This window comes from Falco biarmicus, chromosome 1 (genome assembly GCF_023638135.1).
Source record: "Falco biarmicus isolate bFalBia1 chromosome 1, bFalBia1.pri, whole genome shotgun sequence".
NCBI classification, from domain to species: Eukaryota; Metazoa; Chordata; class Aves; order Falconiformes; family Falconidae; genus Falco; species Falco biarmicus.
The window spans coordinates 107,619,655-107,643,076 of record NC_079288.1 but is presented as its reverse complement, the minus strand read 5'-3'; the positions used below and the strand labels follow the sequence as shown (position 1 = coordinate 107,643,076).

Here is a 23,422-nt window from a genome sequence, read left to right as displayed (position 1 = left end):
CAGGAACGGATTTTTATACAGACTTCCTCAGGAGGGGGCTGGAGCACCTGGTGGAGGCCTTCTCTTTGCAAATGCAAGTTTCCTTTTGAAGGGGTTATTGCTAAGGAGCAGAGCACTAACTGCACCCTTGCGCGGCACAGCGGCGCCGGGGGCGCAGCGGCCGCAGGACGGCTACCCCTGCTCGCCCGGGCCAGCCGGGCAGCGCCCCAGGCCGCGGGGGCCGCGCAGCACAGCGGGTCCGGGGCCCGCCCTCCCCAGCCCAGAGCGGGGTGGGGCTGGCCCGGCACGGCCCCTGGTGAGGCGAGCGGCGCAGCTCCCGCCCTGCTCAGTGCTGCGGGCAGCCCCGGGCGCGGCGGAGCGGCAGGCGGTAAGGCGCTGGCCCGCGGCGGGGAGTGAGGGGGGGGGGGGCCGGGCGGGCGCGCGCTCACTGGCGTATCTCTCATTGCAGGTTCGGATTCAGACTCGGACTCGGCCCCGGCCCGGCGGACCCCAGGGATGGCGAAGGTGAGCGCGGCCCGGCCCGGGACACCCTCGTCCCGTCTGTCCCCAGATTTGTTTTCGGTCTCCCTTAAAGCAGCCCGCTGGGCAGGGGCGGAGGGGACAGGGTAGCTCATCATGTGAGGCGCATGTCAGGCACAACTTTTTTTTTTTTTTTTTTCTCTCTTTCTGCTAGTTTCCACTAATTTGGCCAAGTTTTCGGTCTCTTGTGTTTATATTGTGCCTGGGTGGAGGCTCCTTCCACTGGAGGTGGAAGGAGTAAAAAAAACCCCACTGCTGTGGCTCTGCCCCGTGGGCTGATCTGTGTCTAACTTGAATTTTTCTGGAAACCCTGCAGCTATTGTGCAGTACTTTGGTCTTTTTTTTTTTTTTTTTTTTTTTTTTTTTTGCTTTGCAGCCCTTGAGTCGCTGTGGTTTGAGCCTGGATGAAGGCTTGGAAAACGGGGTGGACTCTGGTGATTGTTTCTATAGTTGCCTCAAATGCCTGTGCTCTGAAAAGTAAAATGAGAGTTTAATGGCATATTTATGGGTTTTGTACTGCTGTAGGAAGTGAAAGCCATCAAGTTGTATGAGTACCTTCACAAAAGTCGGGGTAATTGCACACTAATGTTGTAGTAGTCTCATTTTAACTTGATGAGTGGAATGGTTAGTGGTGTTTTAACACTCCTGTAAATATTTACTCATATTCTGTCTGGATTTAGTTTTAAAAGGAAGAAAGTGTACTGCATAAAAAAAAAATAATTATTCCACTAAATCCTTGAAGTTTTGGTGGTTTTTTTTGTGGTGTGTGGGGTTTTTTTTGTTTTTTTTGTTGTTTTGGGTTTTTTTGAGGGGCAAAGGGGATTTTTCTTTCTTTAAGTATCAGGCCTGGTTTGCAGGACGCATCTTGGGAAAACAGGGGTCCCTACCCATGCTAGTGCAGGGCATCTAACAAGACAGATCTACTTGGACAGCCTTTTATTACAGTATATATAGCATTGCTTATAGGCTTGTGGGTAACTTCTTAATAAAAGCATGGAAATTTGCAATTCTGTTTTCCTCAGAGACACAAACTTTAATTCTTGATCTTTGTAGAGGGAGTATTTCATTCTTCGCTAGTGCAAATGAGTTACTCTTGTCGTAATGTAGTAGAATTTTCTATTGCCTGAGGTTGGGCAGGGTTACTAACTGTAACCGTGGATGGTGGTAGGTGGCAGTCACTGGAACGAGGAGGTCTTGTACTAGGTAGGCCTTGTCCTCCACGTTCAGAGGGCTGCTTTCCACTTTGGTAGTACTCTTTGCCTGTGCGATTATGCAGCCATGAAAGATTGGGAGTGTTAAAGCTTTGTAGGCTGTAGTTCACTTTATGAAAATCAAAAAGTACCATGAAGTAATGATAAGAAATGAAAATGTCTGTCAGTCACGAAATGTTGAGTGTCAATTGACAACAGCTAGTTATATGTACAGCCAAAGGTTCCAAGTTCACAAAGGCTGCATAGCACAGTCTACTGAAGTCTAAGTGTAGGTGCATAACTGAAGAATAAATCCTTTGAAGAAGGTAAGCTATCGTTGGAGTCTTGGTCATTGAAGTATTTGTTCTTGTTCAGTTATGGGAAGATTTTTTTTATTCCCCCCCCCCCCCCCCCCCCCCCAAGACCTGAGGATTTTTGTGTGTTCCATGTCCAGGACAAAAAGGTTCATTCATTTTGTGGGAAAACTACTGCATGTTAAAATGCACGGTGCAGGCTGGTCTCTCCATGCCCGTGTTTATCTGCTTTCTTTGGAGAAGCGCTGCTGTCCTAACAAGCTGCCTTTTCTCAGACATCTGTATGTGTAGTGGTCTTTGTTACTGCGTAGATGCACATGGCATGATCTTTTCCTGCTCAGTGAACACCTAGGCTGCCTTGGAAATGCTACCCCGTGTTTGCTAATTTGGAAATCTGGAAAGAAACCAACGAGAATATTTGCTGCTTGCATGCTGTGGACTGATCTGGTTTGGTCTGCTACTCCCAAATTTTTCCCTGAATGTGAGGTTAGGAATATTTTGTGTATCCATTTGTAAACTGCCTGGAAAGGGTTGCTTGCTGCTGGTGAAGGTGTGGCTGCTTGTGTGCCATATCGGGAGTTCCTGTTCTGCCAATGTGCATGTGTGACTTGGAGCACAGAAATTGTTATCACCAGCTACAGTAGCGCTTCAGAGGGTTCTGTGTCGCATTCCAAAGTATGAACACTTTTCAGAATCGGGTCCTAAGCAGCTCTTGGGCTTTCTTGTGCTTAGTTGTGAGGACAGGTTCTTTGAGTGTTTTTGCAAATGTCCCTGCATTAGTTCCTACATTGCTGCTGTTTGCCCTTCTCTCTCTCTCCCCCCCCCCCCCAATCTTTGGTATTTCTGTGGTGTACTGACTCAGAGTTCAACACAGATGTTGTGTAATTCAGTTTTTTGTCAGGAGTTCAGATTTAGTGGGCCAGATGTGAATATAATCTGCTGACCAGGGTTTACCAGTTTCATTGAAGTGGACATCTGAAGCATTACCAGACTTAGAGAGGCATCATTATAGTTGTGCATTTGTGTCAGCTCTGCGTCTATGTTCATCCATCCACAATGTAATTTGCATCCTACTGCCCTTGAAATATTGGTACGAATGTAATGAAATGTTTACATCTACCTTGCATGATGTTAGTTTTAAAGCACAGTTTAAACTGGGACCTCTGTGTAGTCTTCAATAGCCATTTGTAAAGGCTTTCAGTTTACCAGTGAACACTGTGTTGTGCTTTATCTGCAAGATGGCTGTTCTTCTGTAGGAAATCTTAAGGCTGTCTTTGATTTATTCCAGCATGTGACCTTCTGGGCTCTCTTCTGTCTTCTGAAAATAGCATACCTTCTCTGTTCCTCAACGCTGTGTGTTGGAAAACATTCTCCATTTCCATTCTTACCACTCCACAGTTTTCCTGTGCCATCTTGTGAACAGACAGTTGCTTTAAATATAAATAAAAAATAAAATCACATACTACCTTCTCTACACTGGACACTGGGCTTTCCAGTGGCAAATTGATGAGATGCTACTGAAAGGGAGTAGCTCATCACCTGTGGGAAGTCTGATGGGTGAGAACTTGCAGTGAGTGTGTATGGACCAGGGAAGCTGGGAAGTCTGAATCGGTTCAAGGTTCAAGTATGGTCTTTAGTTTGCTGATAATGCTTTGTATTAACAATGGCTAAACATGGGATCTTGTGGGTGGGAAATCTTTTGTGTTCTTTTCGGGAAGGGGGGGGGAACCTAAAAGGAACCTCGTTAAGTGGCTATTGTTGATCTTAGAGATAATGCTGTTGCCAGGATATGTGGCCACATGACTTCAAATTGTGAAGCCAAGTTGTCTCTTGGGAGAAGTTTATGTAGCTCTGAGGTGCTAGTTAGAAACGTCTTACCTGATGAGACTATCATATTCTCCTGAAAACATTTACTAGAGCAGAATAAACAAAAACAGACAATGTGTATTTCCTCATTTGGAGGGGTATAAATTCTAAAGCAAGATCATCTCTTGCTTTGAAGTCTTTTTTTTTCTTCTTATTTTCTTTTTTTTTTTATTTTCTTTCTTTTTTTTTTTTTTTTTTTCCCGCTGCCTTTCCTCTTCACGCTAATATTGTGTATCTGGGGGCTTCGTTAGTCTCATTGGTAGGTGTCTGGAGAAAATGGGAGCTGGTGTTTATTTCTAGTGTATGATCACAAATTGTGCTTGCAGTACACGATTGCTTAACAACAGGCAGTGTATTGGGGAATGGAGAAAGGAAAGAAGGTGGGTAGGTTTTGGATATTACAGTCTTGAGGTATTCTTTCTGTTGAGGTCTTGCATGTTGTGCTTCTCTTTGTATTTTACTGCCCAGTGTTGGGTGTTGCGATTTAGAAAGGGATCACTCCAGATTACAAAAGGATTTGTATCAAAGCCTATTCAAGTTCTTGCCATTGATGTGCTTTGGGTTCTACTGGGTGGGACGTTTACTAATCAAAACAAAAACCTGTGAGGCTGTAGTGGTATTGTGTATCTGTTTGCATAAATGGCAAGGAACATTCTTAGAGATACTAAAAGTAAGATAATTTATTTACCTCTATAAAAAGTTACAAAGTTTGTAAATAAGCTTTAAATAGTTGTTTTTCAGTTCACCATTTCTCATATTAGGTCAGGGTGGCTTTAGTTGTGATGCTGTGATCCACCTGCAAGGACCAGTTCATTTTGATAAAGTTTAAACTACTTAATGTTGAAACTGTAGCTGAGTTGTCTGGTAAATGAGTGTCTGGCTTTTGTCAGAGACTGTGTGGATGTTTTATTTTGTTAGAAATGTCTGGTTTGTAGCTCCTGTTGCAGATTCTCCATGACAGGAAGTTGACCTCAGTGGTTGAAGCAGTGATGGTAGTTTAGAATAGATGCTTGCCCCCTCTTTGGCCAAAAAGTGCCATGTTTGGGAAGGAGGGAGGAGACAGCTCTTCCCTCTGGGGTCTAGTTTGTTGCCACTGCAGAGCTTTCTGCCATTGTCCATTGATTTTGTAAATGAGAAATTGAGACTGGAATAGTTAATAAGGGTCCTTCTGGACAGTGAGGTGTCTTAGATGGATTTGTGGTTGTTAAACATGGCGAGTCTGAGTATTTCCTGCCAGAGCCTGACTGCTGGGCCCTGCTGCAGCGCTCTCAAAAGCTAGGTGAGTAGGTTTCTGATGTGAAAGTTAGGAATGCCTTGACGCTTTCCCAGTAATGGACCAACTATTGTCAATGTCACATCTACCCATACGTGGCTTCTTCAGGCAGTTAGACTGTAGGTCGGACTTGGGCCCACAAAGCTGTATCCGAGCTTGTCTTATACAAAGCTTGTTCCTGCTGTGGTTGTGCTCTATTTGCACCAGTGTATAGTATCAAGGGCAGCAGATGTAGCTGGAGATTCTGCAGTTATAGCTGCAGGTAACGTGGATTTTTGTTATGCTGGATGGCAGAACCACAGCAATACTTCTGGTTTGCAGCTAGGTGCAGCTCAGGTACTGATTGAGGGTGATTGTGGCAGGTCAGTAGCCAAAATCCAGTAAATACTGTGCAATCAGAAGGGAATGCCTGGAATGCAAATGGTGCTCACATCAAGAAAACTCAGACTACAGCTGCACTGGAGGATTTTCAGGAACTGTATGTGGACCTTAGTATGTATGAAGGCTTTCCACACTGTGCTTTGGAAAAGAGAGTTATGGAAGGATTCTTCTTACTTAACAAAAATGAGAAGGATGATGCAGAGATAGATTTAATCTAGCATTTAGTCTTCACACATGTTGTCTAAAACAGCCACAGAGGAATGTTGGCCCGTTGTCACAAGACTTAGGAATTGTGCAGGGGAATTCCACTTGCTTATAATAAGATAAGCAAAGGAAAACTTTTAACTTAAAGATCAATCACTATTTCCTCTTGAGACCTGTTGACCATTGGTAATTTACAAAGGAGAATTGTGGTAGTTCTATAATATTAGTTATGTTAAGATGATATGATACAAAACAGCAGGAAACACACTTTTAAATTACCCCATGCTGATGGGCATGGTAATAAGGGAGGAGGAGTACAAAGGCTTTTCAGTCTTTAACTGAACTGTTTAACCAAGTTAAATCCAGTTTTTAAAACTGAGTCCCAAATCCTTGAGATTTTTTCATGATAGCCTTTAGAATTAGCTGGGGAAATGGCAATAAGTACATGTTGGTGTGCCTAAATTTGAAATACTGCCTGGAAACTTTCTTGTAATGAGAAAAGCAGAATGCTTCAGGGGAATTGCCATGTGTCTGAAGTACGCTGGATACTGGAAAGCATCTACCAGAAAGAAGTTTGTTGTTGCTATTAAACACCGTGATACTTTGTGTTCTGGTTTGCTGAAATACCGTGGAGGTAAGCCTAATCATTACTGTTTCTGTCATGGGGAGGGGTAGAGAGTCTCTGATGGCAGTAACATGCAGGTGGCCTGAGAGGCAGCAGTGCTTCGCGGCAGTTTCTGGTTAGTGCTCACCTGCTCTTTTCTCTCTTTTTGGATGAGTACGTTGACTTGAAACCAAAGCACTGTGTGGCTGAAATTGCTAACTTGAGGGAGAGGCTGTATCACAGAGGCCAGATGGCTGTGCTGCCTGTGAAGTAATCTGGTGCCAGTCTCAGTAGGTGTCCTCTCATGCTCTTTCTGGAGAGTGGAAAAATGCCCTGCCTGTACCAATTACTGCTTTTGTACCGCAATGCTTTTGAGAAACTTCCCTTCTTCAGCTGTTAGAAAAACCTCCCTATTCACAAAACCCAGCTGTTTCCCCTTTTGGCCATTGCTCAACTTTTATAGTTTATAACTTAACTCCTGTGCTATCCAGTTACAGGTTCTTGAACAGTCATATTTAAATAAAGGCAAGATTTTTCCATAAGGGTGATGAATATCCTTTTGTGTTAGGCCCAAAGAGAAAGTCCCTGAAGAGCCATGTTCCGTGGAAACCTAGTGGAATTATTTTTGTGTTTGGATGGGCTGATATTTATCCTTATGTTTGAACTGTTTTTATTTTTAGCTGTGAACTACTGTGAGAAAGTAGCTTAATCACTCGAGTAAAAAGTTGCTTATGTCAAAAGAAACACGATGAAAAATTGAAAGCCATTGCAGAGTTCAGTAGGTCTCCTTTATAACGTGATGGAGAAAATCAATGTGAATACAGGTTGAGAGCTCCAGCGGTTTTTTCTTGAGGAGAGGAAGTTGTCATTTCCAAAAGTCTTGGATCTTTGTGCAGCTTTTCTAGCATACGTGATTTGTGTAATTAGTTTTCCAAATTACTTTTACAAGTGGTAATTTCTTAGTCCTTTTCTAGCGTTCAGGCTCCAGTGTTGGAAATACCAATCCTGCAAACCACCATTATGTGAATATACCTGAACTTAGCTGGTGTACCGCTGAGTAAAACCATAGGAGTACCTTTTGAATGAGCTGTGTTTAAATACCCACAGACTGCTATTTAGTCAGGCAATGGCAAAAAAAATGTGATCATCTTTTGGATTGTGGATTCAAAATTAGTCTGAGCTCATGTATGGAGAACGGAAGATGCTATCTTCTATTTCATGGCTCCTTCCCTTTCCCCCCACCCCTTTTTCCCCCCTCTAGTACACGAGAGGCACCGTGACAGCCTTCTCTCCTTTTGATGCCAGAGCTGATGCAGAAGCTCTTCGTAAGGCCATGAAAGGAATGGGTAAGAGTAATATATTTTATGAAAAGGGAAGGGCTCTCACTCCTTTGAAAATATCCTTTCAGAGCTTTTTTTTTATATTAGCACATGAGGGTCGGGCATGTGTCTACATGCCATGGAATGACAACCCCAGGACTGCTCGGGTCTGGGCATGCCCTAGTTTTGACTGCGCTTCTCTCAAAGATGTTTAAGTTAGCATAAGGAAAAAAAGAACGTGGTTTGCCCATTCCCCATTAAAAATTGATACTCCACAGGGTTCTCTGCACAGAGTTTTATTGTACAGCAAGCTAGACTGGATTTACAGGCAACAGCTATGGAGAATTATGATGGTGTAGTAGAAGCTCTGTGCTTGGAAGATGTGCAACAGTCCCCTCAGTCTGGAAGTGCAGAAGCATGTGACAGTGTGAACAAAGAATACAAGCACACAGCATGAATGTAGACTTAACAAGTGGTCTGTAAACTCACACTGTAGCTTTCTGCCCCAAAACTTCCCTGTGAGAACAAATCCTAATGTGCTACTTGTTTGAAGCTGCCTGCAGGGGGAAGCATGAATGTGATACACCTCGGCCTATTGGCAAATTCACTAGGGCTAGTAAGACGCTGTGCTGTGAGGGCTACCTTGCAGACTGTTGTATATAAAATGGGTAGTAGCTCAGCACTTCTGTGCTCTGGGGTGTTTTGCATTACTGGATTGAGTTTTGCTGCGAGTCAGTGGATTGTTTAGTCTAGAGCAAATGCCTTAGTGATCCCAAAGGCAAGACTCCTATGTAGAATACAGACTCCGACTAAATGTTCCAGCTGATGCTTGGGAAGCTGGGAGCAGTGCCTGGAACAGAGCACTGATGGAGAACAAACATGTATGTCCTCCAGTCATATTTTTGCAACAGCAGAACACCAAACCTGGTGGCTCAGCTTGGGGTATGGTGACATTTGTTATTTAAATGCTTCTGCTGTTTGTCAGTAGACTGTTATTTTCAAAGCATCTTTTGCTGCCTTTTGGGTTTGTGCCACTGCTATTTGGTTTTTTAGTGTGTTTGTAACTCTTTGTTCTTTTTAACTTCAGGGACTGATGAAGAAACTGTTCTGAAGATCCTTACCAGCAGAAACAATGCTCAGCGTCAAGAAATTGCATCTGCTTTTAAAACCTTATTTGGCAGGGTGAGAAGAAAAATACCTTTGGAAATGAGCTGAGTGTGGCTTGTAATGATTACTTAAAACTGCGAGGCATATGCATCATGTTCCCTGTAAACGGGTCCTTTGAAGAAAATCTCATTTTCCTTCTGTCTCCCCTTCTCCCCCATCCTGCCACATCCTTAATTGCTGACTAAGTTAGAATATTCCCTTTAGGTCAGCACAAGGAAGTTACTTCCTTTTCCCCTCTTTTGGTCCAGTATGTCTGAGGTGGGGTTTTGTGCAAAAGCTCCTATAGTTTCCTGTTAATATATTTCTAATACTGATCTCATTCTCAGTATGGGAGGAGTTATCAACTATTTTGATGCAAGGTCTGCAAAGTAAGGTGATAGCAGGAAAAGAATTTTCTAAAGCTAGAAAACGTGACAGAAATAAAGCAGCCTAATACAGCATGAGAGAACAAAACCAGATATATTGGTAGATAAAGCCATGAGTGAGTTCAAAGCAGAGGCAGCTTGTTTCTTTCCTCCAGCATTGTTGGATCCTTTAATGTTCTGGCTGGGTAACCTTTGTTTCAAATAACAAGTTCAGTGAACAACTAGGGTTTGAAGAATTTCTGTATTGAAAAAAAAAATCAGTATGTTTCTGGTTCTCCAAATGCCCATGTATCCTTGTGCCTGATTTGGCTACATTTGTTTCAGTTCAGGTACCTATTAAAAAGAGCCCTTGCACCCCTTGCTGTCTTCAGAGTCTTCTAACTTGCAGATGCACATGCATCCGTTTAAAATGGGTAGTCTTTGTTGATTACAGCACTGTTTATTCTGCATTAGGATCTTGTAGATGACCTGAAATCAGAACTTACCGGCAAATTTGAAACATTGATGGTATCTTTGATGAGACCAACATATATTTTTGATGCTCATGCACTGAAGCATGCCATCAAGGTAAGAGGAGTGAGGGAAGGAAATAAATACATTATATGAAATGTTTGTTGCTTTCTTGTTTTTTAGGAATGATCTCCTGGCTGGTAAGAGGAATGCTAATAGAAGTAGCCTTTTTAAAAAAAATTAGGAATGTTATGCGAACACCAGCTATTATTGCTAATACCATGGTTTTGCCTGGTTTCTTATTCATCCTGATAACTCGTTACAGGTAGTTTAGAAATGTAGTCTGTATAATGTTTTATTTGAAATTATTTTTATTAGAAACTATGTAATCTTAAGAGAACAGTGTTACTGTAGATGCAGATTAAAATCTATATAGCATATGACTTACTCCTTCTGATTTAAATACGGGTAAATGTACATGTTGTTTTTACATTCGTTTTGCTGCTGCAGTCCAGCAGACACTAGATTTTTGTGCTGTGAGCAGCCTAGGTTTAATAGCTATATAGCTCTATGCCTAGGCTGCAAATTAGTTCAAAGCATTTCATTAAAGTTGTTGTATAATACAGTATCACAAGGGAAATTCTGCAATAATGCAGAAGGAAGAGTTGATAGCCCTGCAGTGTTACCTTTATAACATTTCTCTTTAGCTGAATGCATCCAGTGCCTTTCTGGGAAGGCCAGGTAAAAAATTTACAGTCTGTATGTGTAGATATTTTAGTGTGTTTTCTTCCATTAGTCCTTTTTTTTCCCCTGCCCCTCTGTCACACTTGTCTGATATCATCAGTGTGTGGAAATTCTGGACTTACATGTCCCTGGATTATTGACAGAACCTGTTGATTAAAGTAGAGGACATTGAACTTGACTAGTGTCAGGTAGTGCTTGGCTGGGCGACACTTACACGTAAACTGCCAAGGTCCTTGATGACCAACTGGTTAATATGTAGGTAACTGTGCAAGCTAGTGCTTGTGAACCCATGACCCAGCAAATAGTATCTCTGACAACAGAAACTTTAATCCTGGAAATTTTCTGTAATCTCTTTATATGCAGTGGAGGAAGGGGACATGGCACTTGACAAAGAAATTGATAAAGGCCTTGTTGACTAAAAGGAAAAAAATGTATTCCCAAACTCCTCTTGTTGACTCAGGAGTCAAAGACTGACAGGGAAATGACAGAACAGATGGGTGTAGGAGGGAAAATAGAGATAGTGAAACAAGAGTGGTTTTGTTCTTGTCACTTACAAAGAATGATGTTAAACACAAGCTCACAGGATTTCAGAGAATGTGTCTGCACAGGAAAAGTTGTCAATACTGGCTGCAGTTCAGTTAAGGTGTGTATCACCAGTTAAGAAGATGCGATAACAGAGTCTTCTGTTCAAGATAACAACTCAGCTAAGAGCATTAAGTCTGTGCTGAAGATTGTCCTATAAATTTTCACTGCTGCTGCTCTAGATTAGAACTAATATAACTGAGCCTGCCTCACTTATGCAGTAAACATGTTCTTGAAACAACCTGTATTTTAAAAACAATTACATGTAACCTGGCAGACTCGTATTTTGAATATCCTTGTATGCAACTGGATATCTTTGTATGCAGGTGGTATTGGGATTTTCCTTGCAGGAAGGGTTGTAAGTAACATGCTGAAGCAAAAAATGTGCAGTATTACAGTGTTCCTTTTGTGAAATGACTTCTTGGGAAGTGTAAAGAGCAATGGCTTATTTTTACAGGCAAAGTAGACTCAGACTTGTGGCAACAAGATACTGACTTGGCTTTTGTAAATTTTATCCTTGTAAAAGCAAAGAGTGCCTGTTGTGCCTGCTGTAATTGGAGTGTAGCATCTTAAATTATCCGGGTTAGCAATTCTGTTGTAAAATGTGTTTGTTTGCAGTGGAAGAAAGGGTGGGTTTAACACAGCACAGTTCATAGAAGGGTAAAGATCATTGGTGGGTGGCTCTGTGTTTATTTGTGCACTAGTTGATGAAAGACAGTATATGAACTAGAGCTAAAATGGAAACTGTTACTCTAGTCATTCACTTACCCTGATGTCGATGACTGTAAGAGTGAAGAACTGAGGCATATCTGGGTGTGCTTGAACATGGAAAGGCTCATCTGATCCAGCAGCAGTGAGCCTTCATTAAATGTTGTGTTAGTTTTGAAAGCAATTAACTTAGAGTTGGAAGACATGCTTTCAAATGCGCACCTTACCCACCCACCCCTCAACATACCAGAAAGAAGAAGAAAATTTCTCTTTATTTGGTCCAAGTGATAAGCTGATGCTTGTTTTTGATTGTCAAAGGGAACTCTTTTGTTTTCTTTTTGTTAGTCCATCAACTGATTTATACTTGCACCCCTGCAGGGAGCAGGAACCAATGAGAAAGTGTTGACTGAAATTCTTGCCTCCAGAACACCTGCGGAAGTGCAGAGTATTAAACAGGTTTATCTGCAAGGTAAAGTTCAGTATAAAATAAAATTCTAGGGTCTACATCCAGTTCTCTTACATGATTATAGCTCATTGTTCAGATAAGGTCTATGTGAACTGATGGGTGTGTCCATAAGTGCGATTTTGTTCTGCTGTGTTGCAAAACTTCATAGTGAAAGAAAAACTACAGTTTGGATTATCAACTAAGATATTTTTTGTTTCGGGGCTATGACTGCAGGTTAAGGTGTTTTGTGTTTTATAGTTAGAATTCTTTCAAATGCATTTCTTCCCTTCACCGGTCATTTTCATCCCTTTAACTGAAAGGGGTTTTTTAGTAATGGAAAACTAGAAAACTGGTATCACAGAAAATGAGAAGTAATTTTTTGCCTTTTGTTTAGCATTCTGTTCAGATGCATTTGTGCTAAAGCAGGTGCAGCTTTTTGGCTGTCCATAGGGAGTATGTGCTTTTGCTCTGCGATTGTGGGGTGGTTTTTTTTAAGGCAGTGTTTAATTCAACACATTTCCTTTACCTCTGAGCAGATTCCTGCCATACCAGAAATTCTCAAGTCTCAATAAAGTTTGAGACAAAACTTGAGTCTCCAAGGGCAAAATTTATTAGTCCTAGAGTTTTCTGGGCTTGCAATTGTTGTACAGTTGTGAGACTGTTATATTTTAGCATAACTCCTGATCTGTATGCTCTTTAGTTCTTTGAAGAGCTGAATCTATGCATATCACTTTGTATTTTAAAAAAATTTTGAGTGATCTGCTCCTGATACTAGGTGTGAGATGCTACCTTTTCACCTCTCTTAAAATAATGTTAGGTTGTAAGTGAAAGCACAGTATGTCCTAGTTGTTAAAGCTGTGTCTGATAAATGATTCTACAAGCCGTGAGTCAAATTAACTTTTGGCTTTTCATTGCTTTCTCCTCAAAATAGTGAGGAAGTCTGTAAGGTGGTGAATGGGTATTGCTCTTTTGCAGAATATGAGGCCAACTTGGAGGATAAGATCACAGGAGAAACATCAGGCTATTTTCAGAGACTGCTGGTGGTCCTGTTGCAGGTCAGTGTCTCTGTGTGCAGGCATGTGTGTATGATTTTTCACATCTGTTTTCCTGTCTGATGTACACTTGTCACTTTCTGCTTTCTGAGCTAGGATTCTAGATAGACCTGGTGATAGACAGGATTGATGCTGAAATGGAATCACTTCCCCTGACTTGCAGGATCAGTCTTGAGCTGCTAATGGGTCATTTCCACAGCACTGAATTGAAGAACAACTGTGATGCTCAGGGGTATAGCAAATGCCTGCTGTGTGGGGTTTTGAAGGCAATAGGAAAGAACATGTATTTAATAAAGACATGTGCAAGCAGAAGGGAAAAATAAGGTTATTTTGGAGAAGATACATTAGGGCTTGACTTCTTGCAGTAACTCTATAGGCTCAATATAACAGGTAAGTTGTTTTTTGATTCAACTTTTGATTCTTCAGTTTAACAACTTTTAAAAATTCTCTTTAGGCAAACAGAGATCCTGATGGCAGAGTTGATGAGGGTCTTGTTGAGCAGGATGCACAGGTGGGTGAATGATTTGAGTTTTGGGGTGTTTCCACAAGTTATCTTGCAAAGAGAGTATACAGCTAGAAGTCAAATGTGTGAGAGAAATTTTTAAGGTTCTCTGTGTTTCTTCTTTTATACATTCTGGAAAAAAGAAGTGTCAAAACATGAAACGTTAGGATCAAGATTTTGGGCACTTTCAGGTTTCAGTGTAAAGCATGTCTTTCTTTGTTTATTACTTAGCAAGGTGCCTGAATGGAACAGCGATTAGATCACTGAAGGAGAGAGTGATGATTGCTGAGGCTTTGTGGTGTGCTGAGACACCCGCTTCTGGAAAACTCAGTGGTGTTAATGGTTTGTTCCTTAATATCTGACTTGAACTTCTCTCTGAATTCAGTCCTTACATATCATGGGTCATATATGTATCATAGTGAAATGTTAATGGTATTCAGTGAGGGATGCTTCCATAGAGGGTGAAATACTAAAAAGAGAAAATATATGAAATGTTCTGGTTTCCTGTAACCAGATGACAGTGTAAGAATTGCCTCTAAATAATTTCTGGGACCTCACATATTGCCCTTTGTAAGTATTGGTGGTGACGTTGTCACTGATAACTAAACTTTTGCTCTAGACAGGAAGGGGAATACCAGCAGTTAATTGGTATCCTTGATGCAGTCTCTTGCTGGATACTATTGTCTGTCTTAGTTGTAGAGATGGTCAATATTTTAGCGAATTGATTACATAACATGTTTAATGCATGTTTCTTCTTGGTTATTTCAGATAACTCTGGGCTAGGCAGTTTCCTCTGATAAATTGTCAATTGAGATGAAAGAAAATACATGGATTGTTCAAGGTGACAAGGAGGAAAAGCAGAATGCCAGATCAATAAAACATTCTCCTTATAGCAGACTGGCAAAATGAATTTTCCTGGCACAGGCCTATCCTTTGTTCTGTAAATTCAGAAAGCATTGTTCTCCTGCTATTAAAATGAACCCTGTGGAAATTGGAGCTTGAAAATGAGGGGAATGTTTCAATCATGAACTAGATTGTTCCATAAAATTGTGGCAGTCTTGCTTTTAGTTGGGCTTATGTAATTAAGGACACCCATGAACCACAGGCCTTGGTAGGTAGATTTCTTTTGGCCTCTTTAATTGAGTTTAAATGAGCATCTAAATTTAGGAGGCACCATACCTAAATGCTGAAAAAGTCCTGGTTTTCTGAGTGGTTTCTGTGGTTTATGTACATTGGGGTTTTCTGTCACATTTCTCTTTATTGATACCTTTACGTTCAACAGCTAACATAGCTGGAACAGATTCAGAGAATTTTGTAATTACTGTTGCCAGGTACAGATGGTCAGAATTGAGGTATGTGACTGTGCAAATGTGAGACAGATTTGGAAGCCAAAAACATTCTCGACTAATGTGATATTCTGGGAAGCATTTGATACATTAGAAGGCAACCTTTTTGCTCAGTGGTGATTTTTAATTTTTTTTGTCTGTTGATTACTAAACACTAATTCAAAGCACTTGGAGAATGGGCATTCCATACTACAAGACAGTATGAGTATTCAGGGAACTTGCAAGACTTTTCTGAGAATGCCTGAAAGAGACCTTTTGAAGAGATTTTTTGAATATCACTTTTTAACATTATGCAATTGACGTACATTTTTGGGTATTGCACAGCAGCAAGGCAGGTAAAAATTTAGAGCTCACATAAAATACCGTTTGCAACATCTCTAAAGAAATGCATTTCTGGTGTTACTAAGTGATGTGCTGAGACTTCACATTCGCTACTGAGTGGAGAGTGCTGGTATTCATTTGAAGAACAGCATGTATTATTTGAACTAAAGATCCATGCAATGCCTTAATAGCTCTTTTTTCTTTACTCCACCCTTTGTACTCTGTACCATTAATATTAAGAAGAGCATGCAGCAGTCACAAATGTGTTTTGAATAGGGTTATGGGACTAACATAAACAGAAATTTATAACATCCCATTCAGGTTTTGCAGTATGGACAGATAGATGGCTAACAGTCTTGCTATGCAGCAGATTTGTTTGTGGGGATTTTTTAAATGAATACTTGATTGCCTGAATATAAGCGGTAACCGGTTTGCTTATCCTCTGCTCACTGAGGAGGGAGAAAAAGTACTATATACTACGATATGTACAAACCTTTCTCCTGGTGTTCAGCATGTGATTTGTAGAAAACTTTCCGAGTGTCAGGAAAAAACTAATTCTATTTCCTGAATTATTTTTTTCTTTCTCTTTCGCCCCCTCCTGTTGCTTATTCCAACTTCTAGAACTGCTTTACTTTCCTAAACGCTACTAATGGGCCAGTCATTGTCTCCATTGAAGAAAGACTTGCCTGAAGAGCAATGAATGTACTTTAAATGATTAAGATCTGGTTTTCATATAACTAAGAATTTAGCAGCCCACGAATCAGAGCTTCTAAACAGAACTTCCCTTCCTTTCTGGAAAACTTCCTCCTGAGTGAAGTTAGCATGGTTCTCCCATTGGTATGAGTCGCCATTTAATAAAGTTTTGCTGGTCTGATTTGAAAAAGGGGAAGGGCAGGGGGAAAGAAAGTAGAAGAAGCAGTGTTTGGACTAGATTTGATCCCTTGTATTACCATATTTTCAGAAAACTTCAGGCTTTTGGAAGGAACTATGCACCTAGTCAATTTGAGGGCCTTAAACAGTATTACTCTTGTAAATGCTTTTGCAGTCGTTTTCAGAATTTAACCTTTTATTTCTATGTAAGATCAGTTCAGTACTTGCCAATTTTATTTTGTTTTTTTCTGTCCAGCTATAGCTTGTTAGTAAGTTTCATGCTCCTTAGAGTGAGACAAATAGAGCTTTTCAACAGGGTGTGTGGACACATAACAAATGCTGCTGTTTTGACCTCTTGAATTTAAAACAGGTTTTGTTTAGAGCTGGGGAGCTGAAATGGGGAACAGATGAAGAAAAGTTCATCACCATCTTGGGAACCCGAAGTGTTTCCCATTTAAGGAAGGGTAGGTAGTGTATGGCTCCTGTGTGCTTGAAAACTTTTGCCTGAAGTCTCAATATTATCCAGCTGGTGGTAGAAATGGTATAAAAGTTGTTTCTGGTACTGCACTTGTCAAGCCCAGAAATCATTAATCTTCCCTCTGTCTAATAATACATTTAATTTTGTTTCCTGTAATTCAGTTCCCCCCTAGCAGTGGTGATCTCCTGCAATAGATCTGTGGGACAGCTGCCGTGTTTCTTTCTAGATGCTTATTTTTGTTATTTTTTCTCCCTTTTGATAAGAGGTTATGGCAATAGAAGTGATGCTGAGTGTCTGTCACGAGTCATCATAATCTGATGGAGATCCAGCCCTGAAAAGATCTACCCTTTTATAGGTGCATACTTTACTAGCTGTTAATAAAGAGGCATTAATTTTTCCCCTGCATCTTAACTGTTCATAAGTGTATTTTACCAAGCTGTTTAGGCCGTTGGGAGTAATGATCAGTAAGTTTTGCTTTGGTACTCTGATCTTTTTGTTTTCCTTTTGAATATTTGGATTCATTTGGATTTTCAAAGGATTTTACTGTTTAGTTTTTTGCCTTTATTTACATTACAGTAATCCTAAAGTTTGGTTTGATACATTGAACATTTACTTAGCATGGCAGAAGTGTAAGATTTCATAGAAAACTGGGGTCTTATGGATGTTCATGAAGACAGACCTGAACAGATTGCCAGTAGGCCAGTTTGTGTGAAGTGAGTTTGACATAGTAACCCAGTGTAGACAAGACCTTAAATTCAGGATAAATGATAGCTTCACCATGGGAAAAATGCTTGTTACTTCCTACAACTTCTCTTCTTTCCCTTTTCCTCTTATCCCTGCACACTTTCATTGGATGTGTCACAGAGTGGTTGAGGTTGGAAGGGGCCTCTGGAGGTCATCTTGTCCAACCCTGTTTGAGCAGGGCTACCTAGAGCAGGCTGCCCACGACCATGTCCAGATGGCTTTTGTGCATCTCCAAGGACTACAACTTCCCTGGGCAACCTGTGCCAGTACTGTGTCACCCATACAGGAAAAAAGTGTTTTTCCTGTTCAGACAGAGCCCCCTGTGGCCATTGCCACTTGCCCTGACACTAGGCACCACTGAAAAGAGCCTGGGTCCATCTTTTCTACACCCTCCCTTCACATATTTGTATGTATTGATGAGACGCCTTCTTGAGCCCCTTGAGCTCTCTCAGCCTTTCCTTATAGGAGAGGTCCTTCAGTCCCTTAGTCATCTTAGTGGCCCTTCACTGGACTCACTTCAGTTGCTCCGCATTACTCTTGTACTGGGGAGCTCAGAAGTGGACCCCGCACTCCAGGTGTGGCCTCACCAGTGCTGAGTAGATAGATAAGGATCACCTCCCTCCACCTGCTGGCAACACTCATCCTCACGTAGCCCAGGGTACCATTGCCCTTCTTCGCAAGGGTGCACTGCTGCCCCATGCGCAACCTGGGCCCACCAGGACTCCCAGCTCCTTTTCTGCACAGCTCCTTTCCAGCTGGTTGACCCCCAGCATGTGCTGGAGCACAGGGTTTTTCCTCCCCAGGTGCAGAAATGTGTTGTATAGTAGCAGTCTGGTAGGAAATAGGTATTTAGAACAGGCCAGAGGGAAGAATGAGTGGATGATAGCATTTTAATTGTGGATAATGAGTGACAGGTGGCATTAACCTGTACTGAGGAGGATACTGGGAGAAGTGCTGGCTATACAGGTGACTAAACCCACTTTCTGTTTTGCAGTGTTTGACAAATACATGACTATTTCCGGCTTTCAAATTGAAGAGACCATTGATCGTGAAACCTCTGGTGATTTGGAGAAGCTGCTTTTGGCAGTTGGTAATTAAGTCTTAATAGATATAGAAATGGCCGCCTTCATTTACTCCCAGGCCTCCTTAAATTGCAGTTGTTACAGGAAGTGGCATGAAAACTTTTTAAAGTTAATCACCTGGGATCTCTTTTTGTTATTTAGAGAAAAGCCTTTATTCTTCCTTTAATGGAATGGGAGGGCAGGGGGGAAGTGGGCCAGGAGGTAGTGGTGAACTGTATTCTGTTCAGTCATGTGCACCTCTGTCAGAAAGTGAGACAAAACTCTGCCTTTGTATTCCCAGTGTCTCATTTAGGACAGTGTCGTCGGAGATGTGTAACTGGGATTAGAATTTGACTAGCAAAGTGTCTTTCCTATTGGAAATAGATGGTGCATTCTTACTTCTAGAACCCAAAGAGTTTTAGCAGAGGAACAGACTAGCTTACAGCTGTATGCTTGATTGTCCACACTGGAGAGAATGATCCAGTAATACACATCTTGTCTTGACAGTGAAAGATTGTCCTGTATTGAATAACAATCAGTTCTTTAATCCTTTGCCTTTTTTTCAGTGAAATGCATCCGAAGCGTGCCTGCCTATTTTGCTGAGACTCTGTATTATTCCATGAAGGTATGCACATGTTTTCCATACGTCACTTTCCATCTCCTCCAGTTCCAATTCCTCTCCCTTTCGCTTGTTCTTCATTTCATCTTCCACTGTACCTGCCAATAGTATACTGTATCACTAAGCATCTGTGAAAGGTTTGGGGAATGCAGGTCTGTGAGAGGATACAAATGATTCATAACCTTTTCTTTGAGTTCATCCTAAGTTTGTCAGACTGTAAATCTTCTACAGGAAACATCAGTCTCATCAACTGTTTTTGGACTTGAGCTTGTTACATTGGAAAATGTCTGGCTAGTTCCACTGGGCACTTCAAACTAGATAAAGGCTACGGTGTCTTTAGGGGGTGGATGTACTGAGGAAGTAATGATGCCCAGAACCTGAACTGTAGATTGTGCAAATTTAGTGCTCTTTGTTTTGGAGATGAGTATTTACACACTGAACATGTGGTTAGCTTTGAAACATGTTTGATGACCATCCATCCCATTTTGTGAAGGAAAAGAAACTCAGAAACCGGGCAGAGGTTTAAACAGCTACCAAAGATTCTGCAGGGGAAACCCATCAGCAGCACAGCTGTTTCTGTTGGTTTTGCCTTCTCTTGGATGGGAAGAGACAAGCGGGGAAAACTGTACTTTTAACTCACAGGGGCTAATATTAATTAAGCCTGAGGTAGGTAGTCCATTGTTTTTGAGCAAGTTATCAGCTTCCCTGAAGAATTCTTCCCTTCCCCTTGCTGAAGAGCACTGAAGTATGTTTGTCACGAGATGGCTGTGTTGATGCGGTGTCACCATGAGAATTAGTGAAAAGAGATTAAGATAGCTTAATTTTTAAAAGCTGCTTTACTGCTTTTATAGTAGATACCAATGCAAAATAGGGTTCAGGTCGTAAATACAAAATATTATACCAGTATGCTGAGCTGTACAAAGAGGATTACTTTCTTTTTATTTATCTACTTATTTTTATTTTTTTAAAAGTGCAGTAGAAAATCTTTTCCTGTAGGTTTTAGATTCTTGTACACTTCTATTATGAGGGGCCTGATTAACGTCTGCTGGTGAGATCCCCCAGTTGTTTTTTTTTTTTTCAATATAAAGAAAAATAATTAAGCACATCAGATAAGAAAGGTCTTCAGCACCTATTACTTTGGCAGAAGAGTTTGTACTTCTTAATTTATCAGTTTGGCATGGCAGATTTCTACAATTAGCAGAGTTTGCTTTTGTAATTAGGTGGGGCAGAGCCTTGCTTTTACTGGATTCTAATGTCAAATCCTACTCAGAAACCACTGGACTCATGGCATAACTTTTGAGCAGCTTTAGGGCATTGTTAGATGTAATCCAAGAATATTTCGCCCAGTCGAAGGATTGAGTGACCCTGGACGTTAGGCTGAAGATGATCGTGGGGGCTCTGCCAAGTCCTTCCTTGAGGTGCATTAGCAGGTCAGCCTATGAAAATTTGTATTGCTTCAGCTTGTGTGGAGTCTGACTTGTCTGAGCTGGAGGGGTCAGGGTGTTAGTCTGGCATGACCTGCCAGCACAGGAACTTAAAATATTTAAAGCAATAAAGCTGAATGAAAGAGTGGAGCATGTTTGTGTGGTTGGAAAAGGTTTATGGAGTTTGCCTTCGTAATGAACAGCTGGATGATTTGTGAAATGAGTTGTTCTGCCTGTGTCTTGCTGTACAATGTTACATGCTTTGTATTAGTCATTGTTAGGATTTATATACCTGATTCCAGAACGGACTGTGATTCTGCAGCCTCAGACTCTGTTGAAAGGGTGATTTGCATGTGACTCTGATTGTGGCGGCCAGCTATATATACTACTGTGTAATCTTGGAACTGGATTATTTTAAATTTATATGGGCATTCACAGTTGAAGCCTGTGAAATGAAACATGAAATAAGAGGCTTAACCATACGGCACTTTATAGAAGTCCAAGAATTAGAGCACCTTGCACGGTTGGTCCTCTGCTCTCCACATTGCAGCGTGAGTGTCTTGTGATACTGTTCCAGCTATCCTCTGCTTTGGAGTAGAAATGTAATGCAGGAGTGTTTGGAGACACCAGTTGTTGCAGTTGGAGCTTTTATGTTGCACCCTGGTGGTTTGCTGTTCTGTTACAGCATCTGTCCAGAACAAGCTCACATTTTAATATTATTTAAAATTTTCTCTTTTAGGGGGCTGGCACTGATGACGATACCCTGATCAGAGTCATGGTTTCAAGAAGTGAAATTGATCTATGGGATATTAGACAAGAATTCAGAAAGAATTTTGCAAAATCATTGTATCAAATGATTCAGGTAAAATTACTTTTCTATTGTCAGGGAAAACAGGAGATTTAGATGTCATTATTTTTATAGGAGGGGTGGGTGTGAGTAGAACTGGACAACACAGTGCACTCTGAGAGCAGTGGTGGTTGGTCTGCAGTTTTGTGAAGTACACAGTGTGTCACTTAAGTGGGGGGCACTTCCTGTGAAAAGCTAAATGTTTCTTTCCAGTGTTTATGTGGAGAGCAGATGTGGTTTTCTGAAATTGCAATTACTCATACACCATTTTTAGCTTCGTTTCCTTTTTCTTGTCTGGGTTCCTTCTGGTTTTCAGTGCTTCAGGGAGGGTGCTGGCTCCGGAGAAATGATATTGGGGTTGGGAGTTTGTATTATTGTGAGACTGAAGTTTAAATCTTGGATTGCGGAGTGGAACCTTTTGCACCATTTCAGAGTGTAAAGCATTTCACTGTGGAATTAGTCTGAATCATAATCTCCTTTGAGTGGATGGAAAGAAGCAGGAAGGGAAAGAAGCAGCAAGAAATCCAGAGCCAGCTGTTGCTGCAAGGTTGAAGCCAAAATGCTTTTTTTTCTATGAATTTTTTTTGGGTATTTTGTTTTATTTTCAAGCACTGGTTTTTATGATTTTCTGTTACCGTTCTTGACATTATGCTCTCTTAATTAGGCTGGGTGGAGTTGCTTTTGACACTGTCAGTCGGGCCCATACAGCTGTCCTGTGGAATTCATAGCAAGAGCTTCCAATTTTTTTCAGGGAGCAGGGCTGGGACCTTTCTAAGTGATGTTGGGTGCACTTTGCACATTTAAAGGTTGTTGATGCTGCTTTGGGCTTCTCCTTTGGACTTTCTGACTTGCAGGAGAATGCATTCTAATATGTAATGAGTAGCTCAGTTCTAGTAAAGCTTTCAGAGCTTTTTTTTTTTTTTTGTGTTTCTGAAAGTCTGTGTAAATTTAGCTCTAACATAAGAGACAGAGCATTTCCTTGCGTCATTCCTGAGTGGAGAGTCATCCAAGTAGATTTCCTGTGGGTGGGACAAATGCATAATCTGTTGGAGTTGTCCTTGTCTGTTGCTTTTCTTCACATTTCTGTGGCTGTGACTCATGGTGACTGGTTTGTTATATTAACAGAAAGATACGTCTGGGGACTACAGGAAAGCACTCCTGCTCCTCTGTGGTGGAAATGATGAGTAATGGTGACAGTGACACGAAAGATTCCTTGTACTCCAGCTTTGCAGCCCTTTAGTTAGCATGGCTAGCTAAGTTTTTATATCCTAATGCTTTCTGGCTCTTCGAATTTATACCAGTATTGCACTTACTAAAAATGAGCATATTGTTATCCAAGTGATAGCTGATCCCTCCTCCTTCTGATGCCCCAACCTCCAGGAATTTCAAGTGCCTTCTGTGATATGCAAGAGTCATCTTCATGGAAGATGGGTATGAGCACAGAACCCAGTTCTTTGCAAGTGTTTTGCTGAAATAGGAAAAAAAAAATCATGTACTTTACTAATAATTTGAAGATTATCTTGTTGCTTTTATTCCTTACATTTCCACTGAATGTTAAGCTAGCTCTAACATTGCAAATGACAGAAAGATACCCTTTGTATGTAATATTTGAATGAATTTGCTGAATCTAATACAAGCAATCATTGGAAATCTGAAGGACCAATAAATTTTTTCTCTTCAGCACAGTTGTGTGTGGTGTTTAATGGGCAAAGATCTCTTTTCCCTTTCATATGGTTACACTGCTTGAAACAGTTGGCGTGGTTTTCCTACTGTTGTGTAGGCTTCTAAATATAGATGATGTTTTGCAGCTGTATGTCTAGTCTAGTGTGGGCGCTGTGGTGCTGCTGCTGTTTGGTATAGCTGCAATACCAAAGTGTTGGTACTTTCGGGCATTGCATTCTCATTTTGTCTTTTTCTTCTCCTCCAAAGCTGAGGGAAGGAAGGAGAGCTGTTTGCACAGTGCCGAAGTAGAGCAGATGTGCTGCACTTGTAGGAACAGTTGAAGATATCTGGAATGGAAGCAGATG

General features: G+C 41.2%; 1 protein-coding gene across 1 annotated transcript; it reads left to right on the top strand.

Moving 5' to 3' along the window:
• The first annotated feature begins 260 nt into the window (after positions 1–260).
• ANXA5 (annexin A5) lies at positions 261–23,075 on the top strand. Its single transcript, XM_056358351.1, has 13 exons — positions 261–367; positions 449–504; positions 7,613–7,697; positions 8,758–8,852; positions 9,656–9,769; positions 12,065–12,155; positions 13,107–13,186; positions 13,638–13,694; positions 16,593–16,686; positions 18,439–18,534; positions 19,072–19,130; positions 21,288–21,410; positions 22,521–23,075. The coding sequence occupies exons 2-13, from the start codon at positions 496–498 to the stop codon at positions 22,581–22,583; spliced, it is 966 nt and encodes a 321-aa protein (XP_056214326.1). The 5' UTR covers positions 261–367; positions 449–495; the 3' UTR covers positions 22,584–23,075.
• Positions 23,076–23,422: the final 347 nt, after the last annotated feature.

Coding starts and splice junctions, on each gene's coding strand:
- ANXA5 (XM_056358351.1), top strand. Junction 9,770..12,064: donor CACTGAAGCATGCCATCAAG/GTAAGAGGAGTG, acceptor GCACCCCTGCAG/GGAGCAGGAACCAATGAGAA. Junction 16,687..18,438: donor TGTTTCCCATTTAAGGAAGG/GTAGGTAGTGTA, acceptor TCTGTTTTGCAG/TGTTTGACAAATACATGACT.